This window comes from Periophthalmus magnuspinnatus, chromosome 5 (assembly GCF_009829125.3).
Source record: "Periophthalmus magnuspinnatus isolate fPerMag1 chromosome 5, fPerMag1.2.pri, whole genome shotgun sequence".
NCBI classification, from domain to species: Eukaryota; Metazoa; Chordata; class Actinopteri; order Gobiiformes; family Gobiidae; genus Periophthalmus; species Periophthalmus magnuspinnatus.
The window spans coordinates 5,462,710-5,485,119 of record NC_047130.1 but is presented as its reverse complement, the minus strand read 5'-3'; the positions used below and the strand labels follow the sequence as shown (position 1 = coordinate 5,485,119).

General features: G+C 37.2%; 1 protein-coding gene across 1 annotated transcript; it reads left to right on the top strand.

Annotated features, from left to right (window-relative positions):
- The first annotated feature begins 565 nt into the window (after window positions 1–565).
- LOC117371370 (vesicle-associated membrane protein-associated protein B/C-like) lies at window positions 566–20,836 on the top strand. Its single transcript, XM_033967035.2, has 6 exons — window positions 566–925; window positions 4,248–4,400; window positions 12,642–12,745; window positions 13,901–13,981; window positions 15,265–15,438; window positions 17,281–20,836. Exons 1-6 carry the CDS (start codon window positions 868–870, stop codon window positions 17,431–17,433), a joined length of 723 nt encoding a protein of 240 aa, XP_033822926.1. The 5' UTR covers window positions 566–867; the 3' UTR covers window positions 17,434–20,836.
- Window positions 20,837–22,410: the final 1,574 nt, after the last annotated feature.

Here is a 22,410-nt window from a genome sequence, read left to right as displayed (position 1 = left end):
CATCCGAGGTTTATACAGAAAATATCTTGCCTCTTCATAGATCTGGCCTGTGACTTGGCTTGGTGGCGTTGCCTACATGGAGATACAGTAGTTAAATGCCATATTGTGTGAAACAATACTATCTCTATGGAGACAAGCAAGTGATAGACCCTCCCCAAGAAAAAAAGTTACATAGAGCCTACCCGGAGCCTAACTTTGTTGCTTAGGCTAGTAGTACATCTGCACATTTCTGTGAGCAATACCAGGTCTACTAGCACCAAGCCCCACCTGTTTTATGCTGTTCTATAAACAAAACATTTGATTCTCAGTAGACTACTTTGCCTGGGGTAGACAACTAAATAAGTTCTGTCATAGTTTGTGTGACTATAAACATTTTTTGGCAAAGTAATTGCCGATTTCCTTGGCTGAACTTGAGTTGCCTGTGGCTGTTAACTATATTATATTAGCAAGGGACAACAAAAACAGACAGACGGGGCTGCTGGAGCTGATTGGTTTATACCTGAGGAGTGATTGTGCACATTGTTGGATTTCCCTGCTTTAGTGCTAACTTCCTTAATGCCTTGCCAGTGTGGGTGAGTGTGTGACTTGGGTGCCCGTCGCTGGCTGTAGTGACTGTGCCGCTGGGTGCTCTGCAGAGGCAGTGACGTCAGCCGCCTGCCTCTCACTCCCTTCCTGCTGCATCACAACAGCCACAGCGCATAGCTCCGTACTAGCTCCAGTGACCAACGCACTCAGCTAATTCATTCATTAAACACATCTCCTCACTGACGGCGCTATACTTCACCTACGACAGCGTCCCGACACGGGGGAGGAGACCGACAGGACTTGGTTGCAGTGCGATCGCCCCGCTCCAGCTGCTGTTGGGATATGGCCAGGCCGGAACAGGTTCTGCTCTTGGAGCCGCAGCACGAACTCAAATTCAGAGGTATGAGCCCGGGAGAGAGGGAGGGCCTGGCTCGGGCTGGAGGAGGGGGGAACTGCCTGTCCCTACGGGGTTAGGAGCGGGGGGCATTCCAATGTTATCATGACCGAGACGCACGGAGACTGTGGGTCCCGTTGAGACCTAAAAGCACCTCATCAAAAGCCAGATACCTTTTCTAATAAGGACGGCAGGTCAAGTGACAGCTAGCTGGCTAGTTAGCTCCCTGGATTAGCTTCCAAAGGCTAAGCTAGCCAGGCCCAGAACAGTCACTCCCCGATTTGCGCCGGTCCTTGGTTGCTGCCCGATTTGTTTCGAAATGCATGATGCGCATGCGTGGGCCGGTGTTCCATCTTTTACAGCAGCTTAATTTGGACAAAGATTTGTCACTTTTTCATATATCGTTAATATTAACCGAGTTTATTCATGTAGAAAGTTATTATAGTTGGTGGAGAAACGCCTCACGTTTGCTGAAGGATTAGCACATATGCAGTATCAAAATGAAAAAGGAAATGGCAAAGAATCAATACCATGATCCATTTTTGTAATGTTTCTTTGAAGTTGTATGCATGTGTGTATTGGCTCTTTGCCAAAGAGACTTCTGTTGTATATTGAGGCTTTAAATGCATGTTTATTCAAATGAGGAAACGTCTGACCCAAATCAGGTAGTGACACAAATCAGGCAGTGGCATATGTATTTCCAATGCAGCTATTGTTCAATAAACATTTCCTTTTGTAACATAACTGTGTCAAGATTGACATTTGGTGGCATTATGGTCTATAACTCCTTCTATTATAAAACTTCTTATTGAACCCAAGCTGGTCCATCTTTAGCAGGTGTAGTGTAGCTATGGGCTAACATTAGCTCACTCCCTCATTGGCTGTATCGCTCTATTGGCCACCCAGCTGTCAAGTAATAACGTGACAGCTCACAGCATAGAGTAACCAGACGACCTTTGCTTGTTTATGTGTATTTAGCTACAGGTCATCAGCATTTTCACAACACTAATTGAGATCAGAGAACAACTCGGCATTTGGCTGCAAGATGTTATGCTGCAAGGCCCAATATTGTTACATAAACTCACATGGTATTACTCTAACTTGGATTATTCAAACCATCACGCCACGTATTAAACAATGCACATTATACTTGAGACATGAAGCAAAAACAATGAACTGCAAACAGGGGAAGTACTAGTTATCTTTTTTATCATTTGTTACGAATAGACCTTATGTTATTGTGGATATTTTAGGTTGTGGGCAAATCCTGATACATTGATTTTGTGCTCCTCTACAAATATAGGTTGTCTCTCTTCTAAAATCCCACTGAAAAAAGTATGAGTTGCCAAGTAATCAAATAAATATATATTTTTAAATATATATATGAATGGTGCCATTTTATTTAAATGTGGCTGACAGTTGTTTTCAATCGATATTAATAAAACAATTGGTTACTAAACAGTGTTACGTGATTACATGATACTATTGTAGTGCACTGTGGTCGTCCATTGTTTATGAACGATGACAGATGGGTAAAATGTAGAGGACATTTAACAAATACATAAACCTCAAAAGTTGTAGATGTATTTTGTGTTGCATAAGACATTGTAAAGACCTGGTTCCTATAGAGATTTCAGCATAGCAATTCACATTTCATTTGCCCCATTAATCATTTAAAACCATGTTTGCAATATGCATCATAACACACAAGTAGGGCTGGGCGATATGGCCAGAAAATAATATTTCACGCTGGATGATCACGATTTTAATTGATGTAAATCTAAGTAAGAGCAGGGACTGCTAGTCTTTCAAACAGGGTAAGCTCTTTAAGTTTTCATTCTTATCATATCCTAATATTTAAGAAGTTGTAAACTGCCTTAAATGCCTTACTGAGAATTTTTTTTTTGCAATGCCAATTGTTAAATAGCACGATAACACTGCTTTGCAAGTAAGAAAGCAGGGGGGAAACTTGTTTCATAGTAATCCTTGATGTTATGATTTTGCAAAAAAAAAAAATCTTGATTATTAAAAATATGAATTAATCAAATTAATTCGATTAATTGCCTAGCCCTACACAGAAGGCGTTTTGACTGGATACTCAAATCACATGTCTTATGTTAGGCTAAAATGATATGAACCACATGCATTGTATCAGAGCATCAGTGCACCATGCTGTAGAAAATATGCTGTGTTGAACCATTTATAATCTACTATTTATTTTTAACATAAAACTTATCATGGTACTCAGGTGTCTTTTTATCAAACTACTATTGTTGTCTTAACTCTAGTTTACACTTGTACATATTTTATTTTTAGATAGTTCTTCAGGTCTTCCTTTTCTTTTCTACAGACCTTGAAGTTTAGTGCCCTGACTTCCCTCTGTCATTGTGGAGAATAGGAAGTGTCAGGGGCTTTGGCCATTTACTGAAACCTTATCTTTTGCTGTGAGCTAATTCAAAAATAGCTCAATGGCTCGACTACAAATGCTGTAGTAGCTAAAACAGAGCATTAGGGAAGTGACATCATAAAAGAATCGTGTGTTGTGGTTGTTGTTTTATTATTATTTTAAACATTGCTTTTGTTGTAAAAATTTGGGTTAGTAGTACCATTATAGTACAGCCCTGACCTTGTAACTTTAATATCATCTCATTTTTGCATAAAAAGAAGTTCCAGAAGTGTAGGGCTGCTTGACTAATTGCAATTAACTCAAAATTTAAGTCCAAATTCCAATATGAATGGTTGCAAATACCAAATAGAGTGCAAATACTTGGTGTCTGAGATTATTTTGACCATTTCTCTGTTGAAGGATCTTGTGATATTTTTATTTTTTTATTTTGTCTGCAACCAATATAGCTTTGGTCTTTGGCCCTATAGTTAAGAATCACTTGGTTAGGTTACATTTACTGATGAGTGCAACCATTTTTATAATACTTTGCCAAGGAACTAATGCTGTTTAATGAATAGAATGCATAAGAAATACATTATGATAAATGTATTTAATTATGTCTAAATCTTGTCTTGAGGGACTTTAGTCTTCTGTTGTCTTGTTGGATTTATAACCTCTAAGACTGGCCCTTGTATTTATTTATTTATTTATTGGTTTATTTGACAGGGACAGTGTACATTAATAGCATTGCTGCATATGCACCAGAATTAGCCAAAAGGCTATTTTTCATCTGTTGTCCCTGGACAGATGGCAAACCTGTCTCCCTAAAAACAAGACCCTCTTACCATCACATTATAATGCAAATAAAAACATAAGCTGTATTTATCAACTTGATTGCTCTTATCCTCCATACCAATAATTTCTGTTATATGTTTTGTGCAGGTCCTTTCTCAGACGTGGTCACCACAAACCTCAAGCTCTCCAACCCCACAGACAGGAATGTGTGCTTTAAGGTGAAGACGACAGCGCCGCGCCGGTACTGTGTGCGGCCAAACAGCGGGATCATCGATGCAGGCACCTCCATCAATGTCTCAGGTAAGGCATAGGCTGGAGCCCCAAAGTAGGTCTTCATAAACAAATTGAAATTGCAATTTAAATTATTGCAATAAGCTAATAGGTTAATCAGAAGATAAGTCAGAAAAGCTTTCCTGTGAGCAAAATTATGAAACTAGAATAATGCTTTTATATAATACGCAAGTAGCAATAGCAATAATTTAAAAAAATAAGATATACGGCTTGTATAAAAATAAGGTATATCACATAAAATATAGTTTGATTAGATTGAAATACAAAACAGACATTGACAGAATAACAGTCCAAAACTAGCAGTACAAATAAAACAAGATATGAATATAATATCCTCTGCAAAGACCGAAATGCTCCATCTCTGTATATGGTTTCATGTATACAACCCTTATCCCTGTTCTAAAATGTAGTCCTTGCGTTATTTTTATTTTATTTTTTTTATATTCATGATTTCTTCAGAAACCAATGCTTATATGCTTAAATGTCCATTCTTCCTCTTTTCAAACGTGGGAGACAACGTGGGAGAATAGATCAACTTAACATTAGCTCTTGTTACCACTCTATTTTCTAACATCTGGCCTGTACCAGGTTAATTATGTCCAATCACTTCCTCAAATTACTGCCCATTTAGCCATTTACCAGAGAGCTTAACACTATTTTGGACTAGTGCGTTTTGAGGGAGACATGTAGAGTGTAGTATTTCTCCTGTGTGCCACCTCTGCCATTTCTGCAGTGGACTCATTTTACCGTCTGCTCTATCTTATGTCAACAGCTCCTGTGAACTGTGTCAGTGGGACCTGTGGTTAGCGGGGCATGACAAATCTGCACTGTCCATTCTGTTAGGTGCCAACATTTTTCACCCCTATTAGGCTACAGGCTGTCCCTAATGGAAAACATATAGAGGGGCTTTTAGCTAGACTAGACTGTTGTTGACTCCAGCCCTGTTCTAAACACAGAATATGTGCTGCTACCATCCAGGCATAGGTACATCAGTCTATCCTCGAGCTAAATGAGGAGCTTAATTCATAAAATCAGTGATGCCATGACGAGCAGAAGACGGTCTTTTATTAAATTGCCCTGTGTGTTTGTCTCTGTGTGATGTCCTTGTATTGTCTTCATGTGACAGAGCTAATGTTTGATTGCAAAACACATTTCAAAACTATAATCTCATAATGAAGTATTGTCTAGCTTTCTATCTATCAATCTGTTGTTCTGGTGGGTATGACTGTGGGGTTGTATGGGGTACTTCTCAAGTGCGTCTGTCAAAGTACAGACAGCGTGCAGTGCAGAGAGGTAATACTACCAGATTAGCTCCTGTGGACTTTTGGCTTAATAGGATTTAACTTATTAAGCATTTGTGTTAGATTCTAAATATTCTGTTACGGTGTATTGTTATGAACTTGAACCAAAAGTTGCGGTCTTACTTAACCACGATGTAATATGGGCCACCTCCTGCTTGTATCCTGGAGATGTATTTTGCCTTGCCTGGAATGTTCCACAGTTTAACATAAAACCTATCTACCTTGCATTTATTCAAATACAGGTGTCATTATTTTTTTGAAAAAGATTGCTCCACACATCTTCTCATCTCCATTGGAAATAGATATGTTTAATGCCATACTGTGGAACATTCCAGGCAAAGCAACAATATCTCTCCATGAGATGAAGAAAAAGTTCCATTGTGCACTGGCAATTTTGAATTTTGTAAATTCTTACTCCAAGTATGACCTCACCTTACCAGGGTGATGAATGTGCCACTACATCAGAAAACAGCCCAATAATGTTAAACAAGCTTGAAAACAAGGGCTAAAATAAAATTATATTGATGTTTCTCTGAACATCTGCCTTAATGGGGATAGCAAGCCAGTTCTTATGAGATTAGTCTCAAACAAAAGAGATGTCAGCAGACGGCTCTGGCATGAAATCATTGGCATAGAGTTCAAAATTAATATAGCATTTTTGTGGTACCACATGATACCTATGGATCTATAAATCAAAGCTAAACCCACCTGCAAGTGCTGCCAGGAATGTAGAGGGACCCACTGGTGTTGTAGAATTGTGGAAAAATATGTGGCATGGATGTTCCAAAAATCCTTATGTCCACAAAATTAGCACTCAACATGTTTTGAGGAGGAAGCGCCTGTGTTGGTCCATAGCCAATGAGGTTAGAAAAGTATAGAATTTTTGTTACTTAGAAATCCCAAAGAAATATAGTGGTTTAAAAAAGACACATTATTATATTTTAATACATGATTTTTTTTTTTTATTGTGAATTGTAATATTGATCTAATGTGACTTAATAATAGAAACTGATCCATTGACTTTCTGTTCAGAACTTCTGAACTGATATTGGTAATTCACCATGGCAAGCAGCAGATTTTCTTTTTTTTTTAAAAAATCTTATATACAAATGATCCAGAGGTTTTACTTTATTTTTTGAATAATGACTTCTAAGTACAAAACTTCAGGGGTGAAAACAGGACTTTTCGGAACATTTAAGACCTGAATGCAAGACATTACAGGATTATACAGCACATTACTCAAGCATGAATCAATCAAAATACAACTCTGAGAAAGCTAAGGCGGATTGACCACATGGTTAAAAGCTTATAAACGTTGAGGGATGTAAGGCTCAGATAGGCCTCCTCCTTCATTGCAATATCATAAAACTCATTATTATGTACTTTTTGCATTAAAAGTTAAGGCTATACTGCTGTTGTCAACTGTTTTTATCCAGTATTGAACATCCAAAAAGGAATCCTACCAATTTGTGGCAATGGCAACACCAGTACTACAAGTGTCATTCATTTCTCAGGGCCTTAGATATATGCTGCACTAAGTTTACTTGGATAAACACAACAATACCAATACTGTCCCAGATTCAACCCTGTGTAAATGCCACTCTGAGGACAACATGACATTTAGTGCCAAGGATAAATGTGCTTCCTTTTTTGGGCACAGTTTGGGTTCAGAGGGGCAGCCGCACTTAATATAAACAATGGGAAACTGTAAGAGAATGCAGTAATTGTTTCTAATGGGGATGGGATGAGAGTGTGCACACATGAGGAAAAGTATATTGCACATAAAACACAAAAAAGGGTTTTGTGCTGGTTTAAAAAAAATATAAACCCAAAGCCAAAATTGTGAACAGAACTGCATTATTTATGACTATATTGATACATTTAAATTATGTAAAAATTTTGACTTTCTTTGTTGACGTGGACCCCATATCATGTCTCGCCCCCTAGTTGCTGATTGATAATTAACACCTTGAACTAGGGCTGGCTAAAGTGTCAAAAATCAGTTACCAATCGATGCTAAAACTACTATTGAAACTAGATACTCATTTGAGCCATTCTAAAACAAAATCACATTCACAGGACAGAAATGAACCTTTCCTGATTAGCTTTAGAATGATCTTAAGTGTATCAGAACAAGTGTAAAACCATATAGACTATTATACGCTCGTGCATCACTATGGAATCTACCTGGACAAGTGAGGAATTACACAATATAACACCACATGGCAATATAAAACAAAGTACTATGTTTTATTGTTGAAAATGGCATTCTATTGTCCAAAGAAACAGTGTTTTTTTATTATCATGGCTGTATCAGAATCTGTACTGAGCGTCAGGTGTATCGAAATTAAGTTTGAAATTTTAATATTATGGCAACATTAGTTTGTGATTTTGCAGAAAGTAATAATTTTCACAAATGATATACAAAATATTTTCCACTAGGGCTATTTGATCATGCCAGAAATAAACCTGCAGAGAAAGTATAGCCCCAATGTAATGTGTTAGTAATGTTTAGAGACGCTTTTGTTTTCAAAGCCACAGCAGATTCTGAACAGAAGGTTAGTAATAGTCAATTTTTGTAATTTAATAGAATAATTATTGAAAACTCTATTATAAACTGGTTCTTTGCAAAACCTGATTTTGTATCATCCTTATGTTAGATCCTTCTGTGTTTCTTTGTACATTTTCAGAATCAGAAACAATTGGATTCCATTCAAGTAAGAGAATCAAAAACAAACAATAGACAATCAGGTATTCTAGGTCATTGTCTGGGCCTATTCATTAGATCTCCTGCCCTTTGCTCAGGTTGGCGGGTTAGGCAATAATGACCAGGGTGTGGCCTCTTGCATGTCTCTCTTATGTGTCACAAACTGTGGGTTGTGTCATATTTTTCTTTTTACCTGAACATGAACCTAAAGCAGACGCATACATCAAAGACATATCTGGGCTGGAGCAATATAAGCACACAGTATAGCAGATTCCTATGCTATTGTATCATCAAGGAAACTATTGGGTGTTTTATAAATCATAATAGAAAGGACCGATTGTTAGAGTTGGACAGTTGTAGGTCTCTCACGATATTACTTTTATCAGCTTATCGTTAAGTATGACAAAGATCGAACAATAATGGTCAGATTTGAATTTGAACTGGAGGTTTCAATAAATAACTTCATCAAGTAGTTTATTTATTTATTGCAATGGGGAGGGAGTGGCTTTAGGGTTATTGTTTCAGTGGCATAATGGCATTCAGTATTATCATTTTATCTTCTATATTTTCTTCAGCAGTACATTGTACTTCAAAATGTGTTATCATGACAGGCCTAAACAGTTAGTGGCACCTACACACATACAAGTACACATCAAGATAGATGGAAGATGGACAGAAGATAGAGATAGACGATATTTCCTCTTGTTAGCGCATTGGCTATCAGCCTTAAATCTCCAGCACAGGCGGATATTTTGTTTTGGTCGACCTGCTGCCTAAATCGGATAATCTGTGGATCCTGCTCTGGATCCTAAACAATCAGTATCGGCATCAGCCATGAAGAAACCCATATTGGTCGAGCTCTACACATGAATGCACTCTTAACATCGCCCGCGCAGTAAATGGGTTCTCAAAACCATCAACACCCAGATACTGATTGGTACTAAAACAAACTGAAATGAGAAATCAATATTAACAATAACATCAACAACAACAATAACACAATAACAATATTAATATGGAAAAAAGTTATTTTGTACTAAAAAAAGGACATTTTAAGTCACAAAACATTGTTAAAATGGAATTTTCTGTCAGATGGAGGACCAAAATGTCTTTTTAAAATTGTACTTAGTCCACTGTACTCAATAATAATGATAAATGACGATAATTTACCTTTACAATGGACACTCCTATTGGCAACCATATTGGAAAGCAAATTTGATTTATATTTTTCTGCTCACTGTAAGCAGTTGGCATAGACTATGAAACTTTTGGGACATTAGAAGAATTTGTTACAATTTCCTGCCATAGCACAATGAGCCAAGTTTCGAGCATTTACTGACCGGAAAAATGTTCTGTCTTTTCTCATTGTGTTCAAAAGGGTCTCAATTTCCTTCTAAAATAATTACCATAATGTTAAACTATTAGCTTTTCCTGGTTTCGGAAATAACTGCCACTTTTAATACAAGACCCCTGTATCAGACTATTGGATAAAACCAACTTTGTTGATGACGATTTTAAAATATTTTGACTGGCTTCGGGTTGAGACATTTCACAGTCATTAGCGTATCTCAAAGATGTAAAATATTGTACGGCCTCCCTCTCCAGTGTTGTCCTTTGGGAGGTAAGTAGATGGGTGTGCAAATTGGCTCGGACTTAAACAGGACATTCCCAATCTGTTTCTGATTTGAGATATTATTGAACTGACCTGATTGCACCAATAGTGAACTGCATTTCGGAGGTTTCCCTTAAAATTGGGGCCAATGCCAAACTGTAGCTTTGATTTGCCTTAGAAAAAGTAATTGACCCAATATATTGACAATTAATCAAGTTAATGCTACATTTTTGGTGTATAGGGTGTTTTATAATCCTCATCATCATCAAACTGTATTACATACTCGTGTTCTGGAGTAAAAAAAAAACTACACACCCAAATTTAATCGTAATAGTTGTAGTAGCAGTTGCTTAAATATACAGTATTTTCATAAGAAATATCAGCAAGGAAAATCCCTGAATCTCTGAACCTGAACATTTATTCTAATGACCCATACACTTGTTATATTGTAACTCAGATTTACATATTTTACCTGCCCCTCATCCCTATTCAACTTAGGTCTGTCAGACATTATGATGTCATCTGAAACTTGGTAATAAACATAAAAGCAGTATTAGAAACGGGTGTTTATTGTTGAAATCTCTGACTACTTAAAGAACACACATTATGCTGTCCTATCATCCAAAAACATACCTGGAGTTGTATTTTGTTTCATTCACATCTGTTTCATTTACTAATTAATCCAAAGTTGTTGAAAACTCCAAACCTCTCCTGCCCATAAAGTTAAACTGTCACCGGACTCTTTCTGTGGTTCAGTTGTGTTCACAACGGGCACATGGCTTTATTAGAATATTCACAGGGGATAATTTGACAGCGGAGGGAGCTCCAAAGCCTAAATGCCTCATTGGAAACAGAGGTGTAGTTTATAAAGTGTTTAAAACGTTTATATTATTTTAAGTTTCAAGCTACAAGAATGCATCGTGTGTGTTCTTTAAAGGTCCCTTTTTACACTATTTTTTGATATATGTCATAATGTTGTTTCCTTATCACAAACATACCTGCAGCTGTGGTTTGATTCATTCACACATGTTTAACACACAAACCCTGCATATTTAGAGTTTTTCTCTCAAACACTCCACAAACACACCTTCACTCCACATGATGTCATGTGGTAATACAGGAAGTCCTCCTCTGTGTTTTTAAAGTCCACACACATTTACTAGAATCATTTGGATGATTTCAACCCTGGAATTGCAAATCTCTATAGAACTAATGGTAAAAGGTAACTGCTAACGAGAAAACTAACACTACATGCCATCACAAATTTTGCATTTTGAGGTTTTGGGTTACTCAAAATGTGTGAATGAAACGAAATATAACTCCAAGTATGTTTTTAGGAGGTAACGACATTATAACTATAATTTTGCACAATATAGGAACTCTAGGTAACCATATGCATTTAAAGTATTTAGTATAGTTGAGTAGTTGACTATTGTAACAATAGGTTATTTACATGAGTACAAATGTGATCTACTTCTTCCACTTCTGATCCCCTAGCACAAGAAAGCGATCATCCAATTGGTCCACAAATCATAGTCAGAGCTATAAATACTGTTGAAGTCACTGGAATCACTTCAAATGGAGCACCACTTGGCTGAGTACTATTCCATGCACACACCTGCGTTCTGCGACAATATGTAATGTTCAAATGAAGAAGACCGATCGGACAGAGCTGTTAGAAAGATTAGCCCCAGAGGCAATGGCACATCCGTCACTGTGTCTCCGTCATGGCAACCCGCGTGGAAATAAATCACTTACAAGACACTTTTTCCTATAGAGAAGGTGTGGTCCTGGACTGCAGCTGGATTCATTTCTGGAGATGTACAGAACAGTACAATAACATATGAGCTTAGCATTAAATAATACAGGGGCATGTTTTCTACTCCCTTAATGCAATAAAAACCTCAATCATGTATTCTTTCAATAACAATAATGTCACAATATTTTTGAAATGCATAAAAAATATACAAAAAAAATAAATGTCAATTTAGCTACTATGTATAATTAGACTGGCCAACCCACCCCTATCACGAGTATCATGAGTCAGTCTGAAAATGTGCCAGTTTGGCCTGACAGAAGAAGACCAGAGAGCACAGGTGAGCCTGAACAAAGGCCAAGTGAGGGAAGGGGGGGGGACGGGTTTCATATCTGCCATCTACTGGTGATAATAAAAATATTGTAAATAATTGTAAATTGTGTCTGTAGACTGCTGCCTTTTTGCATGGTTTCTAAACAAAAGTTGTTGTCTTATTGAACACATACGTAAATAAGCTGTGTAAACTATGAAACAGCAATGTTTGTATGAAGATAGGTTCAAGCATTTACGTTCTGGGTGTTATAACATTACTTGTATCAGTATATCACTGCTTCTCATGCAATATTACAATTTTTTTATAGTATTGTTTGAAATACTTATCTGACCATTAGGCCTGTATGATTGCGATTAGATTTGAAATATATATTTAAAAAATGTTCTGTAAAAAGACAGGATATGTAGTTCTTTGCAGAGGACATTCTGTGTTTTCAAAATAATTGCAACTTTGTGATTTGCTAATTACACCAACTCAAATCTCTATTTCAGTTTTATATATATTGCATCCCTGCTAACAGTACATTTTCTTTTATTCCAGTTATGCTACAGCCCTTTGACTATGACCCCAACGAGAAGAGCAAACACAAGTTCATGGTGCAGTCCATGCTAGCACCTCCGGACATGACCGACATGGAGGGAGTGGTAAGTAGTCCCTCAAAACCTCATAAAAACACAAGGATCACAGTTAAGTTCTGCTAGCATGTGTGGTTTTGGCTACCAACACACTGATGATGATATACAGGCAGGCCAAGCAAAGCAGAGACCTAACCTGAACCTTGGCGGTACAGTGTGCAGCCCACAATTATATCAGAAGGAGTTTTGAGGTTGAGGAAGTGTGTGTAGGGAGGGAGAGAGGTGTAAATATTTCTTCACTGTGGCCACGCTACATTTAGAGCTAGCAAACAAAGATCGAATCTGATAAGGACCATTAAATAACATCCAAAAGTCGTACTTACCTGATATCTAAACATTAAAGTGCCTGTACTCGATTTCTTTCCATGTATTTGAGCAAAATTTGTCTTGCCCTAGTACATATATATTGTATAGGTAACTCAGGAGGTCAAAATAAGTCCATTGTGCACTGTATGCATCTAAGAAGAAAACTATTTATTATCAGAAAAGATCAGGAAGGGCCATCTTGTTCTATTTTCTTGTTCTATCTTGTTCTTTTTAAGACCGTAAAAATCAGGTAGAGCATCTTTAAATTGTTGTTGTATTTCCTCTGCTGTGGCAAAATGCTGCAATGTAATTATTCTGCAATATCAGTACAACTGTTTTTACTGTCTTAAACCAGATGTATTCCTTGCTTTCCTAACATCCTTATTATTTGTAGCAAATTTCTTTTCACAAGTTATGAAGTCAGTTTTGCCATCACAATCATACCAACAACTAGCATGCTAACAACAAAGTATGCAGACAATAAAAAAACTAGATGTCTTAAGAGCTTTTTTTTCCAATAAACATGCAGAAGTTAAATTCTGACAGAAAAAAAACAGAATTCTAAAATGAAAGTGAGAATTTTGATTTTTAAATTTGAATTTGGAGAAGAAACCTTTGAATTCCGACTTTGATTTGGACTTTTTCTTTCATAATGATCAAAAATGTAAACGTCTTTACATTTTTCTCTTTTCATTTGCCTATTCTTCTTCTGTACATGATGTTATATCATAACATTCTAATATTGTTTACTTGTATTACACAGCATGACATCTTAACCAATAAAAATGCTCATTATTACAATATCCCATACAGTTTGTACATTTTACCTCACAAACACTTTTCTGTTGTGTTCGGCAGTGGAAGGAGGCCAAACCCGAGGAGCTGATGGACTCGAAGCTGCGGTGTGTTTTTGAGCTGCCAGCGGAGAACGAGAAAACGGTGAGACCTCCCAATCCTTCACCCTTATGTTGCACAGCGGGGCCGGGTACTGTTCCATTTCTCCCCCACTCGCCACTGAGCACTAATTGGAAACAAACCGTGAAGTAGCGCCTCATGCTGATTGGTTGATTCGATTGTTCACGTTATGTCATTTTTTTCCATTCGGGACGTGTCTCTTGTGCAAAAACATGTCCTACTTTCACACAATTAGGATCTAAACTCTTGTCATTTCCCCTTGTTGTTTATTGCTACGGATCTTCCAGGACCCCACACAGCAGAGTGCAGCGAGTTTCATAAACAGATGGGGTTGATAGGAAGAGGCTATTTTCACTACACCTACTCTGGGTTTTAACAAACACTTAAACATGCACGATGTAACTTTTTTGGTGGAGGAAAACACAGACCCATGGAAATGGAAATGTTTATTACTTTGCCTGGAACATTCCTCAGTATGGCATTTAACTTGTCTATTTCCAACGAGACAAACAGAGGACTCCTCGAGGCCAGATACAGGTCAGATCTGTAGAGAGGTGTCTGAAAAACATGAATTTTTACTGTCAGTGCAAAGTATTTTTAACAATTAAAACAACCTGAATAAAAGCGAGATACATCACTTTAATGCTATACTGTGGAATATTTCAAACAGAGCAATTTGTTTCATCTAATTTTGAATTTTGAAACATTCAGAATGAAAACAAACGGAAACATTTTTTTCAGGGTTAAAAATCAAAGCAAGAAATTCACTTGCATTTAAAATTCAAAATCTGTCACACAAAAAATCTTCTATTGCAATAACATCTCCAAGGAGACAAGCTGGTTGCACCTTTAAAGGCCTGCCCTGAATGTAAGCTGTCATTCTAGAGCAGTGAGCTTAGATGTTGCTTAGATGTGTTTCACACCAGTATTGTTATTACATTTTGTACCTTTTTTGTTATTGCAAAATAAGAACAAAAACAAAGTTGATATAGTAATTATTATAAAAGGCCTAAATGTTTTTAATATGGAACAATACTGCACAAAAATATAAGATGGAAAGAGTGCTTTGAAAATCTAGAGGTGGCTCACCATAATACCATAGAGAGTCCATAACCAAGCTCATTTCTCTTTATGCTCCATGGCCTATTTGGTGTGAATCAGCCATTAGACCACTGTTAGTCATTCCCCCCATGTATTAACCAGTCTCATGTACCAGCCAGGACTTTGGTCAGGAAAACCTCGGAAACTTTTACATACTTTTTAATACCCAATCTTAAAAACATTTCCTTGTATAACCTCTTTTGCAGCATGATATGGACAACAAGATTACGTCCAGCTTGCTGAAGTCCGAGTCCTCCGCGCTGCCTCAGAAGCTGATGAGCTCCACCCTGGACGACGGAGAGGTGAAGAAGATCATGGAGGAGTGCAAGAGGCTGCAGATGGAGGCACAGCGACTACGAGAAGAAAACAAACAGATCCGGGTGAGAACTGCACGGACACACTTTAAACAGTTACTTTGTTAGTGTTTGGCAATGTGTATGTGGGCAACGAGTGTATACATTTCAAAATTGGGTCCCCATGATGCAAATTATTTTTGAGGAGCATTTTCCTGAAAAGGGAGGGTATGTAGCCTGCACTCTTTCTGGTTTAAAAAGGTACGACAATCACAACTTAACCATGGATTGCCAGTACCTTAACCTGCATATAGAGGACACATACAAGTTTTTCTCAGTATATGGACAGGCCATGCATCATGTGAAACCCAAATGAAAGACTGAGATGTGAGGCTCATTCTGTCCAATCCCAATCTAATTGGACATTGGCTTGAAAACCAACACATCAACTGATAATATATTAACTTGGATATCATGTCCAATGTTAAAGTAAGAATAAATAAACAATTGCAATTGTTATCAGTAAAAGCTGTATTTGAGTTTGAGGTATGAGCCAATATATATCTTGTACCTACTGTCTAGTCTACTGCTACTTTACTACTATCAGATCAAAATAAAAAACACTGCCAATTACTACCTGATGTAAAAATCTGAATATATATTTGTTGAATTTTGCTACAAAGCCTATTGATTAGTTATAGTGAGCTGATGCAATAACCAAATTTTAAGGGCATACTTTACCCAGCTCACATCTCAGGCTGATTAAAAGCACATTGTTCTTGCCTTCAGCACCTCTCCTTTCTCCTTTAATGTATCTTCTCTCCTCTCCTCTATCTCCTGTGCATTGTGGCCTGAGGTGCTGACACTAGGCTGCTCCTGTGGCTAAGATTAAACTAACAGGGGTCCCTCCTGCTGATGGGAAATGATGTGTGTTCCAGTCTGGCGCCTTTCGCACTCCTCCGGGGGCCAGGCTCATGTGAGCACTTGAGCAGATCCTCCTTCTCCGAGCTCATAAATAAAACCGGCCTATCGTACTGACTGATGTGATCACCATGTTGTGTTCAGATGACTCACAAATGATGTTGGAGGGCTGAGAGGCTGTGAGGTGGTGGGGATTGGCGAAATTACTAGCTATATCATGGATCGAAGCGTGTTTTGTGCATCAAATGAATGAGGATAAACCATTGATTCTATTATTCAGGATTTTAAAGTTATTGTCCAATTTTAAAAGACATGGTTTCTCTCAAAAACTAATTTAGAGTTTAGTGTTTACTTTTACCTCCACAGTAAACAGTCCTAGCTTCTTATGGTCTTGGAAATTATTGCTACGATTGTAACTTTTATTTTCCACAATTAAAATGTTACAAAAAAAATTAAGAAATGTGAAAATCAGATCTCAGTATTTTTTATATTTCAATATCATATACAAAAATAAACAATTATTAAGCTTGACAACAGTTCTGCACAATCCTAATTGCAATTTGGATTCTCACCATCATCAAATTGGTCCAAGTATTTAGCTATTACAAAACCCACTTCAAATGACAAAATATCCTCTCTTTTTATGGAAAATGTGCTAATCCTGTTAGGCTTTGGCCTCTACAAACATGTTGTACAACAGAAATTTGTAGATTTTTAGTAGTACTAATTTAGTAGTTCACACGTCAGGTTTCTCACGCTAGTGCGCTTAAATATGTTAAATATGAGCTGAATCCAAATGTGAAAGTATAAGTTTGAAATGTAAGACTTTGCAATGATTTTTTTTCTAAATTGTGCAGCTATACTTGCCAATGTCTCTGATTTATCCCACGATACCATAAATCCCCATGTTTATTCTCAAACTTAACATGCGTAAATATTGCTATGTCATCTGAATTCAATCAATACAGTATACCAATCTCAAATATTTTCCTCTCTCCCTCTTTCCAGGAGGATGACGGCCTCCGAATGAGGAAGAGCAACATGATGTCCCAGCATGCATCAGTGGGCATGAAGCGAGAGGAGGGGCTTAGCGCTCGCACCATCGCCCTCATCGTCCTGTTTTTTGTGCTCGGGGTCATCGTCGGCAAACTGGTCTTGTAGAGTGTCCGCATGCTTTTGGGGTGAAAACTACCAACTTCGACAAAAAAACACGGGATCTGGGTGTCACTCTCTTTTGGAATCGGAAATGCCATATCGTTCCGGGTGGGGGTGGTAACAATTTTGATTTATTTCTGTTAAAAAAATGATAACTAAAAAAGATAATTCAAAAGGTTATGCGAATACAAGAAGAAATCTACTGTTACAGGTCTTGCCTTGAAGTAACGTAAACATTTTGGCCCAATTTCCCAAAGGTGTATGTATAAAAAAGTTTGGATGGTCATGATTTTGGATTTTCTAACACTGGCGAGGTAGTGGTGGTGCGATTGTGTGCGAATGTTGATTTCAGTGTAACGTCGTTTGTTTTTCTAAATGACGGCCAGAGGCTATGTACGTGTATTATGCCCTATACCCCAGCCCACTGTACAGAATATCCTACCAGCTACAGCCCCCTTTAAGATGATGGGATCTAACCAGAGAGATGATCACTACTAATGGATAACACTCGCATATAGGGCTAGTTTAAACTGACTCCACCAATCAGAGGGAAAAATCTACTTTTTTCTAAGCCCAAAACTGTGAAATCTAAGTGCAAACAAGTTAATATACTGTGTCTCTAAAGGTTGGCGGTTTGTAGCTTGCCTTCATATAAATATTTCCAAGTGTGTTATGATCACTACAATTTTTTGCTTTAATAAAGTTGTTGGTCCAGACGTTAAAGTGGGTGGACTTGAGATTCTATAGTTTAAATTAATTGGCTATAATTAAACCTGGATACCTTACTTTATCAATAGTTCAAACAATATACATATGGGGAATCATTTTGGCTAAGAAATGTGTAACTATTGTTGAACATTTTATAGATGGCTATGAATGAAACTGTGGTTCTGATTTGGTTCACTAAGTACGATCATCACAATGCTGACATTATACATTATATATTTTGCATATTAGGCTATATAATGCACATTTTGCACTGCTTTTAACCTGTAAACTGGTTGAGGGGTTGATTTCCATTCTAGCCTTCAATATTTCCTTAGTGTGACCTAAATGTAAGCATTGTAATGTCTGCCACTGTCTTTATAATTAGTAAATGTTGACATAAGTAACTGTAAGGTGTCTTTTTACTAAATCTGGCTTATAAGGAACTTGGTTGTGTTGCTAGCACATATTGAAGTTAATGTAAAGGTGCACTTTGTAACTTTCCTAGTGGGAGGCTCTGGCATCAGCTTGTCTCCATGGAAATATTTAATAAATATATTTACTTTGCCTGGAATCTTCCACAGTATGACATTTATTCAATTACAGGTGTATTCATCGCAAAAAAGCCTGTCATTGGGTTGCCTCGCCACAGACTTGACTTGTAGATTGGTGGTGTAACCTTGTCACTTGACCTCATGGGGATTAAGATAAGTTAATGCTATATGGTGAAACATTACAGGCCAAATTATAACATCTCTATGGAGACAAGCAGGTGGCGAACTTCCACCCTAAAATTTACATAATACACCCTTAAGCTTTTAAAGAGATTGCATTGCCTTTTACGCATAGACTTTGTTCATTATGAAGGAAATGAACTCTCCATTCATGCACTGTACTCTAACATAGTATAATAACTGGTTTGCACATATTTCCAGAATTCTTTGGGCCTATGTATCGAACACTACCATAGTATTTCCTTATCTCGTGTCCTTTTTCCACTCACCTGTCACTCACGACGCCCACGCCTTTCGAGGGCTCGTTTTACTGCATGCGTTCACAATGAAGAGTGTTGCATCTGGACTTTTTCAACCTAATTTAATGGCTTTTATAATACGGTGATAATAATAAATGTGTCATTTTTGGCTGTAGGTTTGCACAACTACACTTCTGATTTTGTTTCTCTCTGTGTTTTGTTGCGTTTTTATGATTTTAAGTAATTTCGTTTTTTGTCTGTCGTTAACATCTAAAGCATTTAAGGAAATAGCAGCTACATGAAATGAACCAGTTTAGCTTTTAGAGTCTTGCCTTGTGACCTGTTTCAGCGAGTTATTCTCAGTCCAAAAAGGTGGTATGAATTAGCATTTTAAAACAAGATCATTAAAAAAACAAGTAACAAGTTGATAGATTACAATTTGTATAGTTTTCAAAATAAAAGAGACCACTGCAAATGTATTTTTGCGCAATCTGTGCACATTTTCAAGATTTAACAGTGTATAAAAATGTTGCCTGGTAAATTCAGAATATCTCTCTATTTTAACACTGAGGGATATCAGTCTGAATCTGGCTGACAGAGGGAGTGGGGACCAGACAGTACTATTCAGTCAGATTTATTCCAGTGACTCGTGAAACAAATGAGCTCACTGATCACCCATAATTTTTTAACAAAATGACATTTCTCTCACTTTAGATTAGTGCTTTGCTCAGTGATTCTGCAAAAATTTGTTTTGATTCAGATGGATAATGTGTGTCCCTGATTGTCTTATCCACCTGTCAATCACATCCATCTGAACACACGTTTGTAAAGTATTGAAGTGTATATTATGGATCCCAGGCAACAGAAACTATCATCAGGTCACTAAGTGGTCTCTTATTCCTTTCTAAGCTGTCTTAAGACTTACTCCGTCATTTATCACATATTTTTGTTCATTTTGTGTCCCCATTCAAGTATAGTTTAAATGGAGGCAAAGCGCTTTAAAGCTATTCACTGTCTAAAGTCTTAAGCCATATTTTTACATAGGATCCTCCATATTCCACATTTGTTCATCTAAATACACCTAAATCTGCTCCTCTTTGGATCTTCCAGCACCATTTAAATTTTTTTCAAAACCATAAAGCTCATGCTATTGTCTCAAGGGACCATATCAGCACATATATAAATACCACCAACAAACAAATTAAAAGCTGACAACACATTTTAAATCCATTAACAATATAATTTGCTAATTTGAACATGAATTGATTGGTTGAGGATGACTTGCTGTTTAGAGGGAGGGCACAGCAGTCCTGAGTATATACTTATCAAATCGTACAAGTACTTTTGGAGTACTATAACATAAAAATACCACAAATATACAGTTGATTAGGATTCACACTGAATCTCCAGCCATGTTACAGCCAACCACAGCAGTTTGGTACTCACACCATGGAACACAATTGTAACGATTTGTAAAATAAATTGCTAATAGTTATGGTTTCAAGCTGGTTGTATAATTCTCGCTGTCTCTCTGACCATCACCGTGACCAGTGTCAAAGCAGTGGAGAGAGAAACTGTTTTGTATGTATATAAATAAATAAATAAATGAGTCTATCTGAAAGAAGAAGATGAATATTCCTAGTCAAGTAGTCTCTCTGGTGTATAAAAACAACCCAACGACCTGGTTGGACTATGTAGCATCTTAATAAATTAAATGAATAAAGCCCCTTATCAACTGTCTGGTCATTTTATAATTATGTGCAAATGCAAAGATGATTTTTGTTTCTCAGTGGCCATGTTTTGCTAGAAAAAAAATATTTATTTGTATGGTACAGTATGCTAACTCTTACATTAAATATTATATGGATGGCCTTACAAAATGGTGAATTCTGTAATAAGTCTTATCCACGATAATATATTGAACAAGATTCAGTGCCTATTAAATGGAACTATACTTAGTAGCAGGAGTAAACTGCAAGTCAACAGATGGGCACTAGAAGAAGAAAGTCACATTTACTCAAAGGCAACTTTACCTTCATTTTTTCTACTTTTAAGCTATACTCAATTTACTGTAGGTCTTTTTGTTTCATTTTTATTTATAAATTGTTTAGCAAAATGATAATTGCATTGCATGAAAATAATGATTGAAAAGTTTTTGTTTTTTTCTGAAAACTAAACGTCACTACTAGCCTAAATACCCCTCTTAAACGAATAGATGTTTTATTTCCAGTAGCTAAATATGTGCTGCCTACATTTGTTTTTGAATAGGGCAGTGGTGTGGACAGCTACGTGTTTACACGGGTGTGAAGGACCCTCCCCTCCAGGTGCGCTGTGGGAGCGCTCAGACAGCAGAGGGACGTTTGAATGGGTGTTTTACAGACTAAAGGAAGTTAAGTTTATCTAAAGTACAGGGCAATGCATTAGCCTAGAGGAAGATCCTTTGGGGACAGGACTTTTTATAGAAGACTCACTTTACATCAGTGGACCTGCAGATAAAACAGTGAAGCTGGACATGTATAATTCTGCAGACAGGACACACCTCAGAGCAGCAGAGGACACACCTGAGAGGGACAGGACAGACAGGACACATGTCAGAGCGGCAGAGGACACACCTGAGAGGGACAGAGGACAGCAGGTGAGTCTGTTTATCACACTGGCTGTTTTTGGTTGTGTCTGATCCTTTTGTCTCTAAACCATCTTAGAAAACTTATCTTATCTACTGAAATCACTGTGGTTGGGTATAAGTAAAATATAATTTATTTTGGTAAGCACCTGATTGCGCTCAGAGCTAACTACTAACGAGCTAACTGCTAACCAGCCACTGTTAGCATAACAGTGACTATTGTGTTATTTTTACCACGGTCACACTTTCACACATATAGATATGCTGTAGCTCTTATAAAAGCTCTGGACTCACTCTATTTGCTAAATGTGTTTGTCAATTACAATAAGTTACACTAGCACAGGCAAATAATCACCAGCAGCACTTAGCAATATTAGCATGCTACTATTGTAAACACAAGCACTGAGCTGATATCCTCTGTGAACTATAAAAACATTTAGTGTCCATTTAGTGACGAGTACAGTACTGGCACCCAATATTGTTATGTATCTGTGCATCCTACTCATTAATATGCGCATTTATGTGATATCACAGAATCCAAAGCCTGGCAATAAACATAAAAATGATGTGATCCTAAAATCCTCTTTTATTTAATGTTCAGTCCAAATGATTTGATGATTATGAATCTGTTATGTCCAGGCTGTTTCTCTTATGCAATTCTTAACTTGGATCACTACTTTGT

Excerpts from the sequence above, each read along its gene's own strand:
- LOC117371370 (XM_033967035.2), top strand. The coding sequence starts at position 868 with ATGGCCAGGCCGGAACAGGTTCTGCTCTTGGAGCCGCAGCACGAACTC. Across the intron at positions 4,401-12,641 it reads CACCTCCATCAATGTCTCAG|TTATGCTACAGCCCTTTGAC; the intron begins GTAAGGCATAGG and ends CTTTTATTCCAG. Across the intron at positions 12,746-13,900 it reads TGACCGACATGGAGGGAGTG|TGGAAGGAGGCCAAACCCGA; the intron begins GTAAGTAGTCCC and ends TGTGTTCGGCAG.